The sequence below is a fragment of the Cavia porcellus genome, unplaced genomic scaffold, assembly GCF_034190915.1.
Source record: "Cavia porcellus strain 051 isolate PalLab524CR breed Dunkin Hartley unplaced genomic scaffold, mCavPor4.1 scaffold_16, whole genome shotgun sequence".
Taxonomy (NCBI): domain Eukaryota; kingdom Metazoa; phylum Chordata; class Mammalia; order Rodentia; family Caviidae; genus Cavia; species Cavia porcellus.
Genome location: NW_026947499.1, coordinates 66,352,994 through 66,376,963, shown reverse-complemented (window position 1 = coordinate 66,376,963; position 23,970 = coordinate 66,352,994). Strand labels below are relative to the sequence as shown.

The window sequence follows — 23,970 nt, the reverse complement described above, 5'->3', positions numbered from 1 at the left end:
TACTTCCCTGATAAAGAAGACCTGAAGGAACTCATGATCACCTAACCAACACTTCAAAATACTCTGAGGAATGTTCTACAAAAAGATAAGAATTCCAAGAATTTCAATAGAATGAATCTAGCAAGTAAGGCAAAAATTAAGTATAAAGGAAAGAGAGAGAATAAAAACAGCAAAAAGGATATAATAACAAGAATAAGTCATTACATATCAGTTATAACCATCAATATAAGTCAGTTCATCAGGCAAAAGAAACAGTGGTAGAATGGATCAAGAAACAAGATCCAACAATATATAGCACACAAGAAACATAATTAACTGAAAAAGAAATTTCTAGACGGAAAGTTAAAGGAAAGAAAGCAATACTCAATGCAACAGATCCTGGAGAAAAAAGGGTAGCCATTTTGTTTGCAGACAAAATGAATTTCAAGCCAAGACTGATCAGAAGAGACAAAGAAGGTCACTACACACTTGTTAAGGGAACAATCAAAGAGAAAGAGAAACAAATCATAAATATACATATAACCAAACACCAGCGTACTCAACTATATAAAATGAATACTAATGAAAAATCAAATAAACATTAATACTGTTGTAATGCCAGACCTTATTACCCCACTGTCACAAATAGAGTAACGAGACAAAAAAAAAAAAAAAAAAAACATTAACAGAGCTGAATCAAATCTTTGAGCAAATGGACTTAGTAGATATCTACAGTGTTCCACTCTACAACAACAGAATACACATTCTTCTCATTTGCACAGACTTTGTATTAGCTCATGGGAGATGTGTAAGTCAATCCAGAGGAACTTAAGTTTTCCCATACATATTATGCAATCATAGTGCAATGAAATTGGAAATGAAGTGGCAAAAGAACCACAAGAACTATATAAAAAAGAGGAAATTAATACCCTCCTGAACAACCAATGGACCACAAATTAAAAAAGAAATTGGACAGTTTCTACAATTAAAGAACAATGCCAATACAACATCAGGACTTATGGGACACAATGAAAGTAGTTGAGTTGAAACTTTTTTGACCATTTAGTATCACGTTGGCTTTTGGTTTGTTGTAGGTTGAAATCAAGACCATCTATTATAATTTTCTTTATAGAGTTTTATCATGGATGACTGTTGAACTTTGTCAAATGCTCTGGCTGCTTTGAGGGAAATTTATACTACTTAATTCCCACATCAGAAAAACAGAATGAGCCAGGAATTTAGTTCAGTGGTATAAGCACCTGCCTGGCAAACATGAGGCAATGAGTTCAATCCCCGGTACAAAAAAAAAGAAAGAAAAACAGTAAGTAGAAATAAATAACATAATGTTGAACCTAAAGGTTTTAGAATATGAAAACCAAGTGAAACCCAAAGCTTGTACAAGGAAGGAAATTATAAAGATCAGAGCAAAAATTAATGCATTACAGACAGAAAACAATACAAAGAATCAATGAGTTACAGAGTTAGTTCTTTGAAAGATTAAATACACAAACCCTTAGCTGATCTTAACCAAAAAAAAGGAAATAAAAGATGCAAACCCATGCAATTAGAAAAGATGAAATCACAAAGGATGCTGCAAAAATCCAGAAGATCATCAGTATCCACTTTTGAAACCCTGTAAGATGGAAAACAGAAAAAAAAAAATAGATTCCTAGATATATATATATATACCAAAGCTGAATCAATATATAAAAATTATAAATAACCCAACATCAGTCAATGAAATCGAAGAATACAAAAACTACTAACAACAACAAAAACCCCAGGTCTTCACAGATTCATTGCTGAATTCTATAAAAACTTTAAAGAACACCTAATGCCATAATTCTCTTTAACAAAACTGAAGGGGAAGCAATATTCTCAAAGTCACTCTTGGAAGCAAGAATTATCCTGATACCACAACCAGAGAAAGATGCAACCAAAAAAGAGAACTACAGGCCTATTTTCCTAATGAACATACATGCAAAAATCCTAAATAAGATACTGGCAAAAAGAATACAGCAAATCATCAAAAAAGATACAGCAGTTCCTCAGTTACTAGCTTAATTCTTTTCATGATTTTGGTCACAAACTCAATTGGATGTGAACCAAATTAAATTTCCCCATGAAGATAACACTGAACCTAGCCAGTGAATTTAATTTGGTTCTCATTCAGTTCAGTTTGGGACCAAGATCATGGAAAGAATTAAGTCGTGAACCAAGGTACCACTATAAAACACCATGACCAATTAAGATTCATCCCAGGGATACAGGATGGTTCAACATACACAAATAAACTAATGTAGCACACCACATTAACATAACCAAGGACAATAACCACATGATCAACTCAAAGCAGCCAGAGCATTTGACAAAGTTCAACAGTCATCCATGATAAAACTCTATAAAGAAAATTATAATAGATGGTCTTGATTTCAACCTACAACAAACCAAAAGCCAACGTGATACTAAATGGTCAAAAAAGTTTCAACTCAAATCAAGAATGAAACATGGATGCCCACTATCACCATTACTTCCCAATACAGTTTTACAAACACTAGTCAGAGCAATTAGACAAGAGAAAGGAATAAAGACAGGAAAAGAAGACGTTAAATTATCATTATTTCAAAAGCCCACCAAAACATTCCTAGAATTATTAACCAAATGCAGTACTGTAGCAGAATATAAAGTCAGCAGTCAAAACTCAACAGACAGCATTCCAGGGTACGAATAACAGAGAAATCAGGGAATAATACCTTTCATAATAGCATAAAAAATTACTTAGGCATCAAACTAATGAAGGAAATGAAAGACCTTTACATTGGAAACTACAGTAGGGTACTCTGAAAAAGGAGCTCAAAGAGGATACAAGAAAATGGAAAAGTATCTCTTGTTCTTGGATAGGTAGAACCAATATCGTGAAAATGGTCATACTTCCAAAACTGTTATACAAATTTAAGGAAATCCCAGTCAAAATACCAATTCTTTTCTTTACCTCACAGAAGTAAAGAAAAGAATCCTAAAATTTATATGGAACCAGAAGAGACCTAGAATCACAAAAGCAATTCTGGGCAACAAAGGCAAGGTAGGGGGCATCAATCCACTATGATAAAAACAGCAAAGCAAAACAAAACAAAACCAGACCTAAGGGTTAATGGAACTGAACATAAGATACACAAACAACTCAGCACACTCAGCCACCTTATCTTTGACAAAGGAGCTGAGCTCTTCAGCTTCACTGGAAGAGCCTTTTTGATAAATGGTACTGGGAAAACTGGCTCTACACATGCTGCATACTAAACCTAGTTCCAAATGCCTCACCAGGCACTTAACTAAAACTGAAATGGTTCAAAGATGTAAATAGAGAAAGAGAAACATTTATCTGCATGAAGACAAAATAGACTTTCTAAACTACACTGCACCAGAAATAATACCAAGAATCAACAAATGGGATCATATCAAATTAAAAAGCTGTTGTGAAGCAAAAGAAACCCCTAGAGTGAAAAAACAATCTACAGAATGAGAAATAATTTTGTCAGCTGCTCATCAAAGAACTATTATTTATAATATATAATACATAAAGAACTCAAAAAGAAATTAGACCCCTCCAATTTAAATACCCAATCAAAAAATACATTATCTGAAATGAACAGGTACTTCTCAGATGAACAAGTATAAACAGCCAATAAATACATGTAAAAATGTTCAGCACCACTGACCATGTGAGAAATGCAAATTAAAACAACACTGAGATTTTATTTACTTTAGGAAGAATAGCTATCTTCAGAAAAGTCAGTCAATAACAAATGCTGGTGAGGCTTGGGTAGAAAGGAACTCTTCTCCATTTTGGTGGGAGTGTAAAACCTGGTATCACCACTACAGAAATCAATATGGAAATTCCTCAAAAATCTAAAAGCAGAGGTTCTATTTGGTCCAGCTATGCCTCTCTCCGAGGTATCGTCCCAAAAGAGTTAAAAGCATTATGCTTGGCTAGGGATTTAGCTCAATGGCATAAGCACCTGCTTGGTAAGCACAAGGTTGTGAATTCAATCCCCAGTATTGAAAAAAAAAAAGCATCATGCCACAGTGATACATGCATACTCATAATTATACCAGCACAATTTTTTTGGCTAAATCTTGGAAATAGCCCATATGCCCACTGACAGATGAATGCATAAAGAAAATGTATTTGTATACAATGGAGCACTACTCTGCCATAAAGAAGGATAAAATGACTTGAGTCATTTTTAGGTAAATGGATGCACCTAGAGCCCATAAACCTATGTGAAATAAATTACCTTCTTTCTCTTTTGTGAGAAACCCAAAGAGCAAATAAGGAGCAAAACAAAGGTGAGACTGGGAAATAGCAAGAATATGTTCAAATGAGAAGGGGCACAGAAGTTGTGGAGGGAAAGAAATGAAGATGATTTATAAAAAAGAATTCAAGGAAAAAATGGAAACAAAGCTTTGTACATGGAGAGAGAAAGAAGGGTTGAAAGGAGTGGAGAGGAATGGAAAAAAGAATTCAGATGTGTTATACACATGTATAAATTCCCTGTGATGAATATGATCACTGTGTATGGCATATATGTACTAATAAATTTTTAAAATATGTATTCATAGTATTTTTATATAAATGTCTGCATATAAGTGATATATATGTATCTACATATCTCAGTACCTAACAATTTACAATTCATACTTGAGGTACAAGATTCCCAGGTATACAAAGGAAAATATGATCCCATGAGTAAGAGAAAATTAGTCAATTAAAAAGAAAACCAGAAATAACACAGATGTGAAAATCTGTGTCAAGGACTTGACACAGATCAAGATGGTAGAGGAAAGATTGAGCTTGCTAAGTCAAGATACTGGGGGCTAAAGTACAAGGATCCAAAGTCATTTTAGTAATGAGAAGTACAATGGCTGAGATGAAAAATACCCAGGGTGAGATTAACAGCAGGTGAGACATTAGAGGTTAAAAAGATTAATGACAACTACCAAAATGATACAGAAAAACAGGTGAAAACACACACACATTAGTATCACAGGAACAAAACAAAAGGTGGGAGCAGAAGACACATATGCAATGATGGGAAGATTCCCAGCTTGAAAATCTGGAGAAGATGGGGCTTAAGAACATGGCTGACACCTTGGTCTCAGTGATCTCTGTGGAACGCTCGGCCCAGAACAGCATTTCTTCCCGTGCACGTGGATGGTTATCAGGATGAACCACAGTCTGGCCATGACCCAAGCTTCAAAGAATTCAAACCACACAAAACATGTTCTTTGGCGATGTGGCATCCAATCAGCAATCAGTAACACAAAGATCAGTAAACTAAACATAATTCTGAATAAAAATACAGATCAAAGAATAAGTAAAAGATAATAGGAAAGTGATTAGTGAAAATGAAAACAAGACCCTTCAAATTTGCATCTAACACAGGCATTAGATGGAATTTATTTATTTTTTATTCCTTTTATTTAAGGAGACAGAATATCCTTAAAAAGAATCTTGCTGGGCTCAGGTGATCTTACTGCCACAGCCCTAGTAGATGAGATTATAGGCACACATCGTTAGACCAGGTCTCAACTTGACAACCTAAGCTCTTGCTTTTATAAGCTAGAAAAGGCAAATGAAATTCAAAATAAATAGAAAAAAAAAGCAGAAATTACTTATGTAGAAACAAAAAATAACAGACCATATTAGTGAAATAAATATCTGTGCCTTTGGGGCAGAAAACAGAATAAAGCTGATGAATATCTATCCAGACTTTTAAGGAAATTAAAGGCATGAGTTACTAATACCCGAATTAAGAGATGGGGTCAGGCACGGTATCATGCCTGCAATCCCAGCACTGTCAGGCTGAGGCAGCAGGTCACGAGCGTGAGGCAGCCAGGGCTCTTAATGAGCTCTAGGCCAGCCTGAACTACAGAGCAGGATATGCCTCAAAAGAGAGACGGATCAAAACAGGTTTTACAAACATTGGTAAGAGATTATAAGAAGAAGCTGTATGGCAGAGAATTGGACAAAGATCAAGATATAAAATTTTTTAAACATAAGCTACCAAAGATCACTCATGAAGTTATAGATAATCTAAAATAGTCTTTGAAAAATTAAGCAAATTAAGCATATAATTAAAAATCTCCACATATGCATACATACAACCCTCTAGGTCCAGAAACTTTCACTGGAAAAAATAAAAAATCCACACTATTTTTGTTTTTAGAAAAAAAGGATTACTTCCCAAACTGAGACCAGCATCACCCTGATAACAACCCCCTCAAAAAGCATTATAAGAAAAAACAGACCAACAATCCTAATGCACACAGAAAAACTCTCAAAACTTCAGCTGATCCAATCTAATAATAAAAAGGAAAATAAAAAACAATATAAAGGTTTACTCCCAGACTGCCATGTTGGTTTATCATTTCAAAACTAGTCTGTATAATTCATCATTTAACATCTGATTATCTCAATACACACATAAAAAAGCTTTTGACAAATTTCAAAATCTAGTCATGATTCACAGAAGGGAAAAAAGTCCTCAGTAAACCAAGAACTGAACTTTCTCACTGCATTAAAACAGAAACAGTGACATTTTTCTTAATAGTGAAAAGACTATTAGACCCAAGGATAAGAAGATGCAGAAACAACTCCAGAAACACTCAGGCACACTTTTGACAAAGAGGCCAAACACATTCACTGAAAGAAAGATAGCCTCTTTAATAATGTGTTTAAGAAACAGCGTTTTATCTGCCGAAGGTTAAAACTGGACTCATATCATTCAGCAAATTCTACATGGATCAAAGATCTAAATATTAAAAGCATTAAATCTTCTAGAAGACAGAATAGGTAAAACTCTTGAAGATATCAGTATAGGCTAAGAATCAAGAACTGGGATCTCATCTTATTGAAAAGCTTCTGCACAGCAAAAGAAACCACCAACAGAGTGAAGAGACAACCCACAAGTGAGAAAAAATGTTTGGCAGCTGTTCCTCAGACAAAGGATATATTAAAAATGTAGAAAGAAAAAAATAATCAGACCTCACAATCTTAAAGACCAATCCAAAAATGAGCATCTGAGATGAATACACACTTCTCAGATTAAGAAATACAAACAACAAATAAATATATGAAAAACTGTTCAGCATCACTGTTCATTCAAGAGATGTGAATTAAAACAACTGAGATTCCATCTCGGCCTGAGAAGAATGGATATTATAAAGGAATCAACCAACAACAAACACTGGCAGGACTATAGGGAAAAGGAATTCTTCTCCACCATTGGTGGGAGTGTAAACTGGTTCAACCATTGTGGAAATCAGTGTGGAGAGTCCTCAAAAAACTAGGATTGGAGATCCTATTTGACCCAGCTATTCCCCTGCTGAGTATCTTCCCAAAAGAATTAAAAACATGATACCACAGCCATATATGTGCACTCATATTTATAGTTGCACAATTTACCCTAACTAGGTCTTGGAAAACCCAAATGCCCATCAATCGAGAAATGGACAAAAATGATCTGTTCTTAGCTGGGTGTGGTGGCTCACACCTGTAATCCCAACACTTGGAGGCTGAGGCAGAGCATCATTGTGAGTTTGAGACCAGCCTGGGCTACAAAAGTGAGCTTAAGGCCAGCCTAAACGGTATAATGTCTCAAAAAGACAAAATAATAACAATAATAATAATAACTACTATGTCAGTATTGGAAATCAGTATGGCGATTCATCCAAGAATGAAAAGTACAAATTCTACTTCTCCCAGCCGTTCCCCTTCTAGATATTTTCCTGAAAAAGTTAAATACATTATATTACAGTGATGCGTGCATCTCCATGTATACAGCAGCACAATCCATAACAGCTACACTTTGGAAGCTGCCCATACTTCCATCAGCACATGAATGGATAAAGACAATGTTTCTTTATATACAACGGAGTAATACTCTACCATAAAGATAAGCTTGAGTGATTTGAAGGAAAATAGATGCACCTTGAAACCATAATCTTAACATAATCAGACACACATAGCTTAAGTATCATATATATGATATTATGGCTTGTATCTAGATGTCTCCCTGAAGGCTCATGCAGTCATAGGTGACAAGTTTTGAAATTGGCTGGATTAGAGGGTGTGACACTGAGATTAAGGATGTGATGCTGGGATTAAGGTTGCCTTAGCCTGGGCTCCCTTCTGCCTGTCCTGCTTCGCCATGAACTGTTTCTCTACCACGTCACCCTGCTGTGGAGCCAGCTTACTGAAGACTGAAATTTTTACAAACTGTGAGCAAAAAGAAACCTTTCCTCCTTTACCTTTGGGTGCTAGGTATTTTGTCTCAGCAATGAGCAAACTAAATAAAGCTGATTTTGGTGTGAGAATAGGGCCACTATTGTGACCATGTGATTCAGGAGCCTTTGGAACTGGCTTGTGGGAAGAGTTGGGAGGGTTTTGAAGAGGCTCAGCTGAAACAGCAGCCCTGGAATGTTTCAAGCTGTGCTTGATGGGAGGTTCTGCTCAGAGCTCAGAAAACCAGAATGCTGATAGAAATGCAGCAGGTAAAGGCCAGCTCTGCACATTTCTTCCAGGAAGAAGGACTGCATTGGCTGTTGGCGCACTGCTTTGACAGAAAATTTTGCTCTTGTCCAGACTTTGCCTGAGACTAATTAATTTTGGAAAAGAAAAACATCAAGGCAGTTTAATATGAGGCAGTGGTGTGGCTACACTGTTGGGCACTTTTAGCCAGATCTCTGAGCAAAGAGCCCAGCAGAATAATTTAAAACATTTTGAGTTTATCCAAAAAGAAGCCCAGGAATCAAAGGAGCAAAGAATTTGGTTACTGAGAAGGAAGACAATAGAAAAGATGGTCTCAGGGCATCACAAGAACTAGCAGGACTCCACGTTTGGCAGCCTCAAAGTTACAAAAGTTAGAGGCACTTGACCCCTATCGCCAAGACAGAAAGACGCCTGGCTACTGTACCAGCTGGTGGCAGACCTTGGCAGAGGGTGCTGGCTTTAGATGCATTCAGAATGCATGCTTCTACCCAGATTTCAGAACACCTGGGAGGCCAGACTGCGTGCTCCTAGCAGGTAAGTGACTAGAAAGCTGAACGTACAGTGGAACCCCCGAAAATTGCAGAATCCAGGTACAAGCATCCTCCGAGGAAACCTGCAAAGAGCCAGTCCAAGACAGAAGCTGTGGGAGCTACAACCACAGCAAGCACTATGGGAAGCCCTGTGGGGGCAAAGCCACTCAAGACCTGTGGAGTTCACAATTTGCCACAGATTTCCCTGGATGCTGGACATGAACTATGAGACTTAATGTTTGCTCTGCTGGATTTTGGACTTGCTTGGGTCCCATTCCTTTCTATTCCCCTATTTGTACTTTTGAAAAGGTAAGGTTTATGTTATGCCACCGTATGCTAGAAGCGCTGAACTTTTGTTTCATTTGTACGGGGGCTTGCAGCTAAATTTGCCTTCATCTCTGAGGAGGGTTGAGACTTGGACTTTTCCGCAATGCTGAAACTGTTAGGCTTCTGACAATCCTTAGAGATGGATTAAATTCCATCTGCACAAAGGGATGCATATGAATTTTGGGGAGGACCTGGGTAAAATGTTACAGTTTATACCTAGATGTCTCCTCAAAGCCTTACATAGTTATAAGTGTGGAGTTTAAAAGTAACTAGATTAGGTTGTGCGATGCTTCGATTAAGGATGTGATGCTGGGGTTAAGGGTGCCTTCCCCTCACTTACCAGTGAGTAGTCTGGATGGACTATAAAGGGACAGAAAGAGGCTACTTTGCTCTGTCTGTCCTGCTTTACTATGAACTGTTTCTCCTCTGTGATGTCCCTCTGCCATGCCACCTTGCCTTGGAGCCAGATGACTATAAACTGAAACCTCTACAAACTGTTATCCAAATAAACCTTTTCTCCTTTAACTTTCAGTGTTGAGTATTTTGTCTCAGCAATAGGCATATAAGAAACCCAAATTATAAATAAAGACCAAAATAAAAGATAATTGAAAGTAGAGTAGTAGGTCTTTCTTAAATGGGAGGGGATAAAGAGATGGAGGGAGAGGAAAGAACGGGATGAATAAAGGAATTAACCCATTTTATGTACACATACCAACTCCACAAAAAGAATGTAAACTGCATATATGTACTAATAAAAATTTGTAAAAATGTTAAAAAGATTTAAACTTTCAAGCATACAAACACATTTTACATGTGTGTGCGTGCGTGCACACACACACACAACTTGCTGGAAAAGAAAGAGAAGTGTAGTACTCTTCTCTCTGAGTACTCTCCATCTCTGTTCCTAGCAAAGAATGTAATTTGACTCACCATCCCACTGAAATATAATTCACGTATATTAAAATTTGCTTTTTTTAAAAAAAGGGCGAGACTAGTAGTTTTTAGTATATTCTTAACATTGGGCACCATTTTCTGGCCAAAAAAAAAAAAAGAAAGAAAAAGCCAGACTCTTTCACCATGGAATGGTTTTTGTACTCCTCACAAAATTCACCTGCCCATAAGGGTAAGAGTTTATTTCTGGGCTGTCAGTTAAACTTCACTAATCTGCGTTTATCCTTATCTCAGTATGAGTGTTCTAATTGCTGTAGCTGGATAATAAGTTTTCAAATCAGGAAGTATGTCTCCTAACCTTCATTGCTTTTCCAAATGGTTTTGGCTATTCTCAGTCTCCTGCTTTTCCATATGAATTTTCGGATCACCTTATCAGTTTCTGCAAAAAGTACATAAAATTTGGATACAGATTGTATGAAGGGTATAGATTTTAAAAATATTGCCAACTTTACGTAAGCAAGAAGGCCGATGCCAACACACGCCTCACCGCCACCCCGTGAACGCGCAAAGGCCCTCCCAGGACAGCAGCCTTCCCGCCTCGCGTGCGCAGGCAGGCCTCCACTGACACGCAGCCCCACCCACTCTTCACACCAGGGCAAAACCGTGACCCAAATCCAGCCCAGCCCTGCACTTTGATTCTCCTTGCCATAAGGCAGCAAAGCAATGAATCACTTAAAAAGTAACCAAAGAAACTGATCGTAGGCAAGAATAATGCCCAGGGAGAGAAGGGGCGACCAGACCCCCTGTTGGGTACACTTAAACCACACCACGTAGCCTGCATCCAGGACAGGCCAGGAAGCGGGCCATGTCCCCAGCCACCGAAGGAGCAGGGGCACGCATCGGCGAGGGCACTAACCAGGCTCGGGGAGGAATAATGGAGGGGCTTGAGCCACACGCAGGCTCTAAAGCTGGAGGAGAGAGATCACAGCGCCTGGTTCCCAACACTGCAGACCTCTGAAAGAAACAATTCATTCAAAAGCACAGAAGTTTGGACTTAATCTTTTTTTCACGTTTCTATGTTTTAAATCATGTTCATCTTTATTTCATTGGGATATTTTGGGTGTTGGGTTTTTTCTTTTTTCCATCTTTAGTTTTATATCTCTCCTTTCTTTCCTGCTCACCTTATCTTTTTTATTTCCTGTATTTTGATATTTTTCTTCATCTTGTTCATTTTTTCCTGTGACTATTCTCTGAAATTATTAATTTCTTTCTACTCAACAGAATCCCATCTCACTTTTTTCTCCTCAAATTTCTTAAATGCTGCTTTTTTCATTATCTGCTTCCCTGTGTCCTCTGCCTTTACTACTTACTGTAACTTCTAGGCTTTATGAATCTGCAGCTAGCTAGGTAATGTTACGCTCTCACTACTGAATACTGTTCTGTTAACAGAGGTAAAGTTATCCCATTTAGTAATAACTTACTATACACATCAACAGTAGGTCAATACTTGGTCTGTCTAAGTGCTGTACTATAATTAAAGAGTTTTTCCTATGGTTTCGGGTGGTAAATTATTGGTTCTTAGAGTTTGTCAATATTCACTTTGTATTTGATGTCATAACTGATACTGATTATATTACTGTTGCTTTGGGGACACTGATTACCATGTGGCCCATTCCTGGAGAACTGAGTACTAGGCCAACTACACTGCCATCTCCCATCAGAAGTAACCAGAGGTAGTTGTATGCTGTGACACAGGCTAAGGTCAGTGACTAGCCATGCCCAGAAGACATTACCAGGGAGCATTTAGTAACTAAAGAGATCTCTGTGTTAGAAACAAAGATTCTCACTATAATCAACCCATAATCTTGAAGACAAAAGCCAGCAAGCATACAAACAGAAACAAGAGAGGACAAGCCAATGATATGCATTTAAAAACGCCTAACTCCCCTAAAACTGATCCAGGTGGCATCAAAGGCTAGGAAACCAAAAGCCACACAAATTTCAAATGATATTAGGGAGATACCAAAACAGAGCAATAGGGCATTTGACAAACTCACAGAAGATCTAACTAATGTGACACTGGGCCAAGTAAACAATCACCATGTCTACAGAAAACACTAATAAAAAGGACAAAACAAAATGATGCAAAACATGAATAACCAACAGTTAGAAAGCCTCTAAATAGAAGTTCAAGAGATTAAAATTCTATCAAAAAATATGGCCAGCAAAACTAACCGATAGGAGTACAGACAGTCAGAACTGGAAGAGGGGGCTGATGTTAGTGAACAATTAGTGAAATACCTTAAACACAAGAGAACATGAAAAATGGTTACGATGGCTGCTAGAAGATGCAGAGACGGGTAACAGATGAACTGGAATTCCTGAAAAATCAGAATGCAATACAAATAGCATAAAAGTCAGTTTTCTGAAATAGGAAAAAACCTCGTAAATAAAAGAAAAAAATTTAACACAGAGATACAGAAAACATATAGAACCTCAAATAGCCACATTCAGAAAAGTATCTCTGCAACACAGCACAGTCAAAATCCCACAACTTCAATACAAGAAGAGAATCTTTTTTTTTTTTTTGGTGGTGGTACTGAGGATCAAACTCACAACTTTATGCTTGCCAGGCCAGCCTTTAGGCCATTGAGCTAAATCCCCAGCCCTAAGCAGAGAGTCTTAAGAGTAAGTCAGAGAAAAACAAAAATAACTTATAAAGAGCTACAGCATAATTCTTAATACAAACCTTAAAAGTCAAGGCAGATCTGGGTAAAGTGTTTCAAAGTCTAAAAGAAAACAATTTCCAACTCAGGCTGATATATCCTACAAAACTATCTTTCAAAAATAACAGCAAAATAAAGACATTCCATGACAAAGCACAACTTAGATTCATGAATACCAAACTAACACTCCAAAAAGTACTCCCAGATATCCTAGACAGAGGCAATAAAGCTAACAACATGAAAGGCCTAACAGAATGTATATACCAAGTAAGCACTTAAATAGGAGAGAAAGACCAGAAATCAGCAACAGGAAAAAAAAAAAAAAAGGCAAAGAGAAAAGTCAGTAGCTCTCAGTAATAACTCTCAATGTGAACGGTCTCAATTCTCCAGCCAAAAGACACAAATTGGCAGAATGGATCAAGAAAAACAAAAAACAAAGGTATACCATCTGCACAAAACACATTTAACCAGAAAAGAAACTCTTACACTAAAAATCAGTGGGTGGAAAATATCTCTTGCAAAGAAAACCTGGAAAAAAGTAGGTAGGTATCCAACGTTCAGAAAAAGTGGACCTCAAGCCAAATTGATCAAAAGATGGGCACTACATATCAGATAATGAAACAATCCAACAGGAAAGGATAATTGTTTATTTTTTTTTGGAGACAGGGTCTGTGTAGGTCAGAATGGCCTTGAACTCACCATGTAGCCCAGACTAGTGTCAAACTCAAAGCAATCCTCCTGCCTCCGCCTCCTGAGTGTTGGGATTTCCCGTGTGCACCACCACACCTGGACAGCATAACAATTATTCAAATGCATGTACCAAGCCATGGCACACCTAACTGCATAAAACAAGAAGTAATGGGTAGCAAAGGATAAACATAAACAGAATTACAGTAAGGGAAAGATCAATTAGACAAAAAAAATAGTAGCACTGAATAAAATTGTCCAACAAATGAATTTAATAGATATTTATAGTGTTCCACCTAACAACAGAACACACATTCTTCTCAACAGCACTTGGAACTTTTTCCAAAATCAACCACATACTAGCCAATAAAGCAAGCTTAAGTATAAGAAATGAAATTAAACCATTCATATTATCAGATCATGGTGCAATCAAACAAAATCAATGACAAAACAAAACACAGAAATTATGGAAATACATGGAAACTAAATAGTAGACTCAAACAATATGTTATTGAAGAAATCAAGGAAGAAATAAGACAGTCTTTACAACTGAATGATAACATAGCACTACGGGACACAGTGAAAGCAGTTCTAAGAGGGAAATGCATAGTTGTGAATGCCCAAATCACGAAAACAATGAGTACAAATAAACAACCTCTTGATGCACCTCAAGGTCCTGGGGGCGGGGGGGGGGGAGAAACATAAAAACTAAAGCTAATACATGGAAGGAAATTATAAAGATCGGAGTAGAAATCAATTAAATTGAGACCAATAAATGACACAAACAATTAATGAACTGAAGAGGTGTTTCCTCAAAAGACTAAAAATACACAAATCCTCAACCAATCTAAACATAAAATGAATGAAAAGATCCGAATCAATGGAATCATAAGTGAAAAAGGTGAAATCACAGTGGACAATGCCTACATTTAAAAGATTATTAATGAGTACCTTGCAAACCTGTATGTCAGTAAACTGGAGAATTCAGAAGAAAAGGACAGATTCCTAGATATATATGAATTGTCAAAACTGAACCAAGAAGATTGAAAATCCCTGAATAATCCAATAGCAGGCAATGACATTTAAATAGTCAATTAAAAAATGACTAAGGGGGCTGGGGATTTAGCTCAGCGGCATAAGCGCCTGCCTTGCAAGCAGGCAGTCATGAGTTCGATCCCCGGTACCGATAAAAAGGAAAAAGACAAAAAAAAAAAAAAAAAAAAAAAAAAAAAAAAAGACTAAGAAGAGCCCAGGTCCAGAGAGATTCATTGCTGAATTCTACAAAAACTTCAATACTAGTTAAGATCTTTAATGAAACTTAGTGGGAATGCATATTCTCAAATTCATTCCTGGAAGCTAGTACTACTCTGCTTCCAAAACCAGACAAGAGAGAACTATATACCAATCTCTTTAATAAACACATAAAATCTTTGACAAGATACAGGCAACAATGCAATGAATGATCAAACAGATCATACACATCATGACCAAGCAGGCTTCATCCCAGGAGTGCAAGGATGGCTCAACATTAAAAAAAAAAAAACCCCAACAAACATAATATGTGACACAAAGAGGACAAAAATCAAGAACAAAAATCACACGATCATCTCAATGGACACTGAAAGAAACCTTTGATAGAAAACTAACATCCAGTCATGATTTTTAAAAAAACTGAAGAAAATAGGCATAGAAAGCCCTTGTCTCAATCTGGAAAAGGCTGATGATGACAAATGTACTGCCAACATCACATTAAATACGCCAAAACTGAAAGTTTTTCTTCTAAAATTAGAAACAAGACAAAAATGTCCACTATCACCATCCCTCTTCAACACAGTACTTCAAACATTAGCAAGAACAATTAGGCATGAAAAGAAGTATTGTGAATAGGAAGGAAAGGAAGACATCAAATTACCATTATTTGCAGATGACATGGTTCTCTATATAGAACTCCCCAAAAATATTCACCGAAACTCTTAGAATAACAAAACTCAGTAATGTAGCAGGATACAATATCAACACAAACATCAATAGCATTCCTGTACATTAATAATAAATCCACGGGAAAAGAAATTAGGAAAAAATACCATTTAAAATAGCACAAAGAAAAATTAAACACCGTGCTTAAGAGTTAACCTCATTAAAAAACTGAAAAACATCTACAACAAAAACTATAGTACTCTGAAAAAGGTAGTCAAAGAAGATAGTAGAAAATGGAAAAGTGAGGGTGGGGGATTTAGCTCAGTGGCGTAAGTACCTGCCTGGCAAGTGCAAGGTCACGAGTTCCATCTCCAGTACAAAAAAACAAAAACACAAAAAACAGAAAAGGAAGAAAAGAAAATGGAAGCATGTTCTCTGATCCTAGATAGGCAGAACCGGCAGTCACAATGGCCAGTTCTAAAACCGATACACAGGTTTAACACAATCTCAATCAATATACCAACAGCAGTCCTCCTAGAACTGGAGAAAGCAATCCAAAGTCTGTATGGAACCAGAAGGAGACCAAAATAGCAAAAGCAGCACTGAGTAACACGAGCTAGAGGGAGGTGGGCTTGAAGTTATATTACAAAGCTATAGTGATGAAAATAGTATGGTACTGGCACAAAAACAGACATGAGGATCAACGGAAAAGAATAGAGGATGTCAAAACAACCTCAACCCCATTCAACTATTTGATCTTTTGACAAAAGGACCAAAAATATATACTGGGGGAACAATATCCTCTTTAATAGAATGCTGGGGAAACTGGTTGTCCACATGCAGAAGACTTAATATTAGACACATCTCTTTCACCACGTACTGAATCAAAACCAAAGTGAAACAAAGAATAAATGTTATAACAAAAACACTTAACCTGCTGAAAGATAAAAAAGGTAAACTCTTGAAGTCACTGGTGTAGCCAAGGACTTTTCACACGGAACCCCAATTGCACAGGAAATAGTACCAAGAATCAGAAAAGGGAACCATACATATACAATTAAAAAGTTTATGCACAGCAAGAGACAGCCAACAGAGTGAGAAGAAACCCAAGGAGTGGGAAAAATATTTTAACAGCTATTTCTCAGGGACTAATATCTAGTATATATGAAAAACTAAAAAAATTAGACGCCCAAAATAAAGACCCAATCAAAACATGGAAAAGTAAAATGAACAGATATTTCATGGAAGTACAAATACCCAATAAGTACGTAAAGAAATGCTCAGCACCACTAGAGATGTGCAAACTGAGTCCACACTAAGATTCTACCTTACCCAAAACAGAATGGCCCAAAGCCTGTTTTACTCAGCTCTTCCCCTTCAGGGAATCTTCCCTAAAGAAATCGTGATCCATGCATATTCACGTATAAAGCAACACAATTCAATACAGCCTCTTTTTTTTGGTTTTCATTGTCCTAGTTTAACCGTCTTCTCCACAACCAATTATTACAATAGTCAATACAAATCACAAGAGGGATCCACCTTTTCTCATTCTTTGGGAGAAAGGCTTCAGTCTTCAACAGTTAAGAATGTTAGCTGTGCAATTTTCATGGATACACTTTATGAAAGAGGAAATTCCCTTCTATTTCTATTTATTGATTTTCTATGTAAACTTTATCATGAAAAATGATGAATTTTGTCAGATGCCTCTTCTACATCTATTGATATGATCATATATTTTTGTGCATTATTCTATGACTATATTATACAGATTGACTTTTGTACCTGAACCTCAACACTACAGACATAAATCTCATGTGATCATGGTACATAATACTTTTTGTATGTTACCCTCTTCATGTTACTAGCATTTTCTTTAGGACTGCCTGTATCTTCAAAAGGGATATGCTTTGTAGGGTTTTTTCTTTGCTGATATTGTTGATATCATGGGATTCTGATCTGACAGAATTAATCGTAGTGTTCAAGAAATGTTTGTGATGACTTTGGGTAATTTTCTTTTACAGAATTCATCTGAACCACAATTTCTCTGGGAGAAGCTTTGTTCATTACTAATTCAGATTTTTTTTTCCAGTTTTAATAATCTCTTCATGAATTTTTCATCTTAAGGTTATCTAATTTAAGGTAAAATTTTTAATACTCATACATTTTTGTTATACCTATTTCTTAATATCTTCTATTTTTAGAAGTTTCTGCAAGGTTAGTAGTAATAATTAGTTTGGCTTTCGTTTCTGATTTTAGTAATTTGAGAATTTTTTTTTCTGGACAGCAAAACATTTTGTCATTTTTATGTTTTTAAAGAACAAAACTTGCTTTTTCTCTACTGCTTTTCTATTTTGCACAGCACTATATTTTATTTTTTTTTGGTAATCTAATCATTCCATTCCTGTTGCTTACTTTGGATTTATTTTGTCCCCGTTTTTCCAGTTTCTTGTGGTACCTGGTTAGGTACTGGTTTGAGACCTTTGTAATAATGCAGGCAGCTGGTATACACTGAAGCTATAAATTTACCTCTGATCACTGCTGCAGCTAGATCCCGTGGGTTTTACTATATTGTATTTCCATTTTCTCTCACCTCAAAGTATTTTCCCACTACCTTGTGACTTGTTTCTTTGACTGACCTATTACTTAAAAGTGTGTTGTTTGTAGATGCGTGAATTTCACACACTCCTCTGTGGCACTGATCTCTAACTTCCTTCATACCTTCGTCCATTTCCTGTCGCTGTAACAATATCAGAGGTTGGGCGAGTTATGCAGAGCCGAAGTTTACCTAGGCTCATGGTTCTGCGAACTGAGAGTCTAAGGACACAGAGGCGGCATCTGGAGAGAGTCGTCAGGAGGCAGGAGGTGCAGGCCAAACAGGCACACAGGGGAGACACGCAGGGACCGTGCAGCAGGAGCTAGCATCTGAGGGCCACCGCCCAACCAGGAGCTGGAATGCAGCTCCTCAGGTTTACTTCTCCCAGAGTCCAGTCTCCTGGCGAGAAGCATGAAAAAGCCTGCTCATCTCTAAATAGGTCTATGAATCTCCTCCAAAATACTGGCGCAAATTTTATGACTGCTTCAGAGTGAAACTTTTATTAAACTGACTGCCTCATTTTTTAAACTTCTCAGAAGCTATTTAGCAACTACTATTCTTTGTGGAAAGAAACAAAGCACAGCATCCCAAAGAATTACTCTTTAATCCAGGACAATTCATTTAAAAATATCTACTCTGAAAATAATAAAGCACCGTTTAAAAAATCATGGTGAAAAAGAACAGAAAACATAAGCTAAGAAGCCTTAATTAAAAAATAATAAAAATATCTATGCATGTTTTTCTAGTAGGAATGCCTGACTTGAGGTGGGTGGGTTTTTACTGACTTCACAGCCTAATGAACCACTGGGTAAAGTACAAAATGTGGCAACACCGGGCCTGACCCTAACTGCTTAAGAATCACAGAATCACAGCACTTCAGGAGCCTGGGGCAAGAAGATCTCAAATTCATGCTTAGCTAACTGGAGAGACCCTATTTCAAAAATAAAATGAAAATGACTTTAGATGTAACTCAGTGTGAAGACCCTGAGTTTCAGCCTCAGTACTATCAAAAAAGATTTGTAGTCAGGGATTTAGCTCAGCAGCATAAGTGCCTGCCTTGCAAGAGCATGATCCTGAGTTTGATCCCCAGTACAAAAAGAAAAAAGATTTGTTCCCTGCTTTGTTTCACTGTTAACATTTTTAAAATTTAGTTTTGCAAATAATGTAAAAGCATAAGAAGTATACCTTTTAATACCTACCATAGGTGATTTTCTACTTAACATTCTTCACAGTAGGAGTAAATGGGTCTCAGTAAACTGCCCTAATCCAATCTAGAAAAAAATAGCAGAACAGGAGGCAAAGGGACTTGTTTCCTGTCCCTCCGCCCCAGTGAATGCCAGGGAAGTAACCAAAGCAGTGACTCTTCGAACAGCCACAAAGGAAGCTGTCCCACTTAACAGCACTTCCTAGCTTTCTATGGGGGCTAGGTTGGGTGTTGATTTGAAATTAAAGCAGCAGCCAGGTGTGGTGGTGCACGCTGTAATCCCAGGACTGGGGAGGCTGAGGCAGAAGGATCACCACAGGTTCGAGGCCAGCCTGGGCTACACAGCAAAACCCTGTTTCAAAAACAAGCAAACAAAAATAAAAACAAACTTAAGAAGCTTCCTAAAAATCTACAAAACAGTGTTAGAAGGGAGGACAAATGAAGGCTTTTTTAACCCAGGGCACCTGGTTCAAATCTCTACTCGCCATTAGTATTAAAGTAACTTGGTGAAGTACCCTCAGTGTGCTGCACCTCAGTTTATTCAAGTGTAACATGGAGATAGTTATAACAAAATTGAAATGAATCGATGTACATAAAGCACACAGAACATGACCCAGCATACCCAGGAAGCATCTGGTGTTAAGTATAATAATCAGCTTTCTCACTGGGCACCTGGTTCTTAGGAACTTTATGTTACTCTCCTAAATGATGTCATCTTTCATTTTTCAAGCTCACTGGGACATTTTCCTTCACATATTCCCAAAACCTTTGCAAGTACAGTGTTGGTCTTTAGCATGGACGATGCATACTGAATGTTTCGGGGCTCCTGCCCTCTGGTAACTCCTCCTCCAACCAGAAAACAGGCCTGGCCATGGCTGTGTCAGAAACGCTGTCACACATGAAGTGCAAGGCTTTCCAGAGCGCAGAGGTTGGAGAGCAGGTGCTGCTGGTGGAATGGCAAAGGTTTTGGAGACCGAGTTCACTTGAGATGGACTTTGAAGGTCTCGGGATGGAAGAGGAGAGACTTTTGAGGTGATTATGAGATGTGATAAGAACATACAGTAAATCTTCAAACTTTTTGAAGTGCAAAAATTTCCCTAAAATGCTCTCTCTCACTCTAAGCTCACTTATCTCACTGTTCTTGCCGCTTTCTGAAGCAGTTCTGGGAGTCCTCTTTCCTGAGTGTCTTTAGTTCCACCGCTCTGGCTTCCTCAACGTCCTGAATTGACTTTAAACATTTTTTGAGGTCATTTTGACCTTGAGGAAGAGTCAAAAGTTGAACAAAGTGAATGTGGACAGACCACCGTGTTTTTATAAGCCGGCTTCTCGGCTGGACAGAAAGCACTCAGCAGCAGCCTTCAATGCCTTTTTAAAATCACACCTCGTGGAGACATTCAGGTAAGAGGGCTTCCAGAACTGCCTCGCCAAGTGGCAAGAACACGGGGATGAGTGCATCTGAAGTGAAGACAAGGACTCTAGGGGGATGCACGGCAACGTGTCTTCTACTGCAATGCCTTTTTTCATTTGCACATTCACCACCTGTTTTGATCCTGCCTGGTATTAGACTGCAACATCAGTGATGCTGTGATGGTTGACTGACTGTGTCAACTTGAATAAGGGAAGTTCAACTAAATCAGTTCAGCACTCCACACTCTGAAGTGTGGAAGACCCACCCTCGGTGCATTGTCACCATAGATGGTGTAAAGGGGAAGTGAAGAAACATAGATGTTCTGTTTCTTTGGAGGAGCTCTGGTCTTGGTCTTCACCTTGGACATCATCTCCCGGCTCCTAGCGCAGTCTCTTCATTGTCCCATCACAGACCCATCAGCCCCAATACAGACTCGCACTCGACACTGCACTGAGCTCCAGACCTTCATCTGGATCCTTCGGTCTCCGTGGTGCAGATGCCCTCCACATTCTTCCACATTCTGCTCTGTGAGTGGCCGCTTCAGCCGATCTTATAAATTCTGACATATTTGTGTATCTGGTATGTGTATATCTGCTTCTCTAGTAACGCTAATACAGATGGGTTCAAGTCTGTGCTGCCACCGCAGGCCCATGCAACTTCTAATCTGAGGTCAGCTCCAGCAAAGTTCCTGTGACAGCAGCAGAGAGAGCATGAAGTGGAGGGCCCAGACACAGGCTGCTGTCCTAGAGGGTCCCCAGACACAGGCTGCTGTCCTAGAGGGTCCGGCAGAGCCCAGACACCTGGGAGTCCTGCAAAGGCGCAGAGTGGTGCAGACCATCTGACAGAGAACGAGGGGACACTGGGCAAGGAAGAGTTGATGCCAGAAATTCGGGAGGCACGTTAGACTTTCCCTGGGGACAGGGCAAGACAAGGAGCAACACAAACCCCCTTTCCTCCTACACACACACTGGGTCTCTGGCCCGCTGCCCAGCTGTGGGCCTTGGCTGCACCTTTCACTAGCCCTCTTGGCACTGAGCCCCAGCAGCGCCAACCTTGAGCACCTAAATCAACACAGAGGCTACTCCTTGGCAAAATTTTCCTCTTCTTCCCCCAGGAGCTTCTGCATGCAAAATCCTGTAGCTGCACTGAAGCTCATCTTGGCTGGGAACCCTGGATGCCAGGAGCTCTCCAAGATGCTTGTTTCCCGAGAGCATCTACATCCCTCAACTTCTACCCTGGTATCCAAACAATTTCCTTAGGTTGTGTCCCTGGGTTTCAAATGAACTGCAGGTGAAGTTGCAGATCCCGAGGGCACACGGGGAATACTGAAATGAGGCTTGCAGGACAGTCTCCAGGCCCAGCCTCTGAGATCACGTGTCCCCTCTACAACCGTGATCAGGGAGAAGTTAGAGGAAGAGACTGCCAGGGAGGGACGCAGCTTCTGAGCAAGGGTCCAGCCAGCAATGCCAATGGAACCACATCCGTGACTGCTGCCAATGTGTCTGATTCATACCACTCTGCATTATGGTGGTGTATATTGCTATTTATTAACTTCCAGTATTAGTTATTAATTTGTGCTTGGGCAGGCTTTTAAAATATGGCTGGTGTAATTTCAGTTTTCATAAGTGTGAAGTGCTGGAAATTGAGGCATATGTTGTGCATAGTGAGTACAATGTTTCCCAGACAATGATTAAATCAGCCTTGCCACAGACTCAAATTCTTTTCTTTGACACTGGGTCTCTAAGTTGCCTGGCTGGTCCTGAACCAGCGATACTTCTCCTCAGCGTCCATACATTCTGTTCTACCTCACATTCATTATATACACTTTGCTTTTTTCTCCTTTCCGTACTTTCTTTGAATTCATGTTTTCCCCTAGTAATTTAAAAACTTTCATATTATTTATTCTACTTGTACTTACCCTTTAAAAGTCCTGATCTGAAGCATTTTTAAATGTGTGAGGATTGTGAGAACTGACATTTTTCTTGTCCTCATGAGTTAAGTCATTCCCACCTCGTGCCTTCTTTCCCTGGCCGCCCACTGGGAGTCACTGAAACACGCTGACACTGTTATTTCAAAGGCTCATTCCCACATCATCTCTCCTATTCCCAGACTCTAGCTGTCTGTTTTAAACTTCACAATCACATTAGATATCAGGGATTTTTAATCATCAGGGCTCCTGGTCCCACTGCCCACTACACCTCCTGGCGTAACAAGCTCCCTATCCTCGAAGCCTTTACTAACTTTGTTCACTGTGGATAAAGTACTTTGGCTGTTGCTGTTCACAACATTTTAGAATAATGTCTGCAGTGCTCTCTTGACCTCACACAGACACGATGACGTCACTAGACAAATGACCATTTCTTTTCCTTGGAATCCTAGGCACCATGTCCAGGAGTCTGCATCATTTAGTGCAACAGAAACCCTATGTCAGTCTGAGTGTCTCCCTCTTCCTAAGCAAGTGCTGATTCTCTCTCTTCTGAAACCCTATGGATATTCTTGTTTTCAAATCATGGTACAAGCATTCTAAATTTGGCATTCATCCATTCGTTTGTCCATTCAAGAAAAATACACGTAGTGAGCACAGTACTGGAGACCAGGGAAGAGGTCAACCAAGCCCAGCACGATTTTCACTTCAAGTCACCGCAGTCGCAGCTATGGTCCCCTCAGGAAGGGACACGCTAACCTCGCTGGTGCACACACAGTGACCACATGGGGTGGCACAGATTGAGGAGGAGAATGGGGACCACAGGTCACACACAGGGCAAGAGGAGGACGTGGGAGGGAGGCTAGATGTAGGGATACCTGAACTCACAACACTGGAAGGTCCAGAGCAGCAAGCACGCACAAGGGAGACCATGGGATACATCGTTGGGCGTGGACAGCCACACACCAGCGCACCCCAAAAACCAACAAGGGTGATTACAGCGTGGGGACATAAGCCTAATGGCAACTGGCTTCTTCTGAGCCCTCAGAATGATCTGGGCCCTGTGCTAGGGCCTGGTGTGTATGAACTCACTCCACCATCAAAGACAACAACCCCACCGGGGAGATACTATTATCATCATGACTCACAAATGAGGTCATGGTCTTAGGTCCATGTGGCTGGATTCACATTCGAACACGGACGGGCTACTCTCTCAAAACTCAAGTGCACACG

The 23,970-nt window shown here is 38.9% G+C and overlaps 1 protein-coding gene across 2 annotated transcripts in view; it reads right to left on the bottom strand.

The window, feature by feature from the left end:
* B3gat2 (beta-1,3-glucuronyltransferase 2) overlaps nucleotides 1-23,970 on the bottom strand; it is a 91,934-nt gene that overhangs the window by 10,288 nt on the left and 57,676 nt on the right. The window contains exon 3 of one of the 2 annotated variants that reach the window (XM_063227016.1): nucleotides 18,787-19,757. The exons of the other annotated variant lie outside the window; for it this stretch is intronic. Coding sequence (XP_063083086.1) covers nucleotides 19,648-19,757 — 110 coding nt within the window. The 3' untranslated portion in view covers nucleotides 18,787-19,647. Of the gene's footprint in view, nucleotides 1-18,786; nucleotides 19,758-23,970 lie in introns of those variants that run through there. 2 annotated transcript variants of the gene reach the window in all.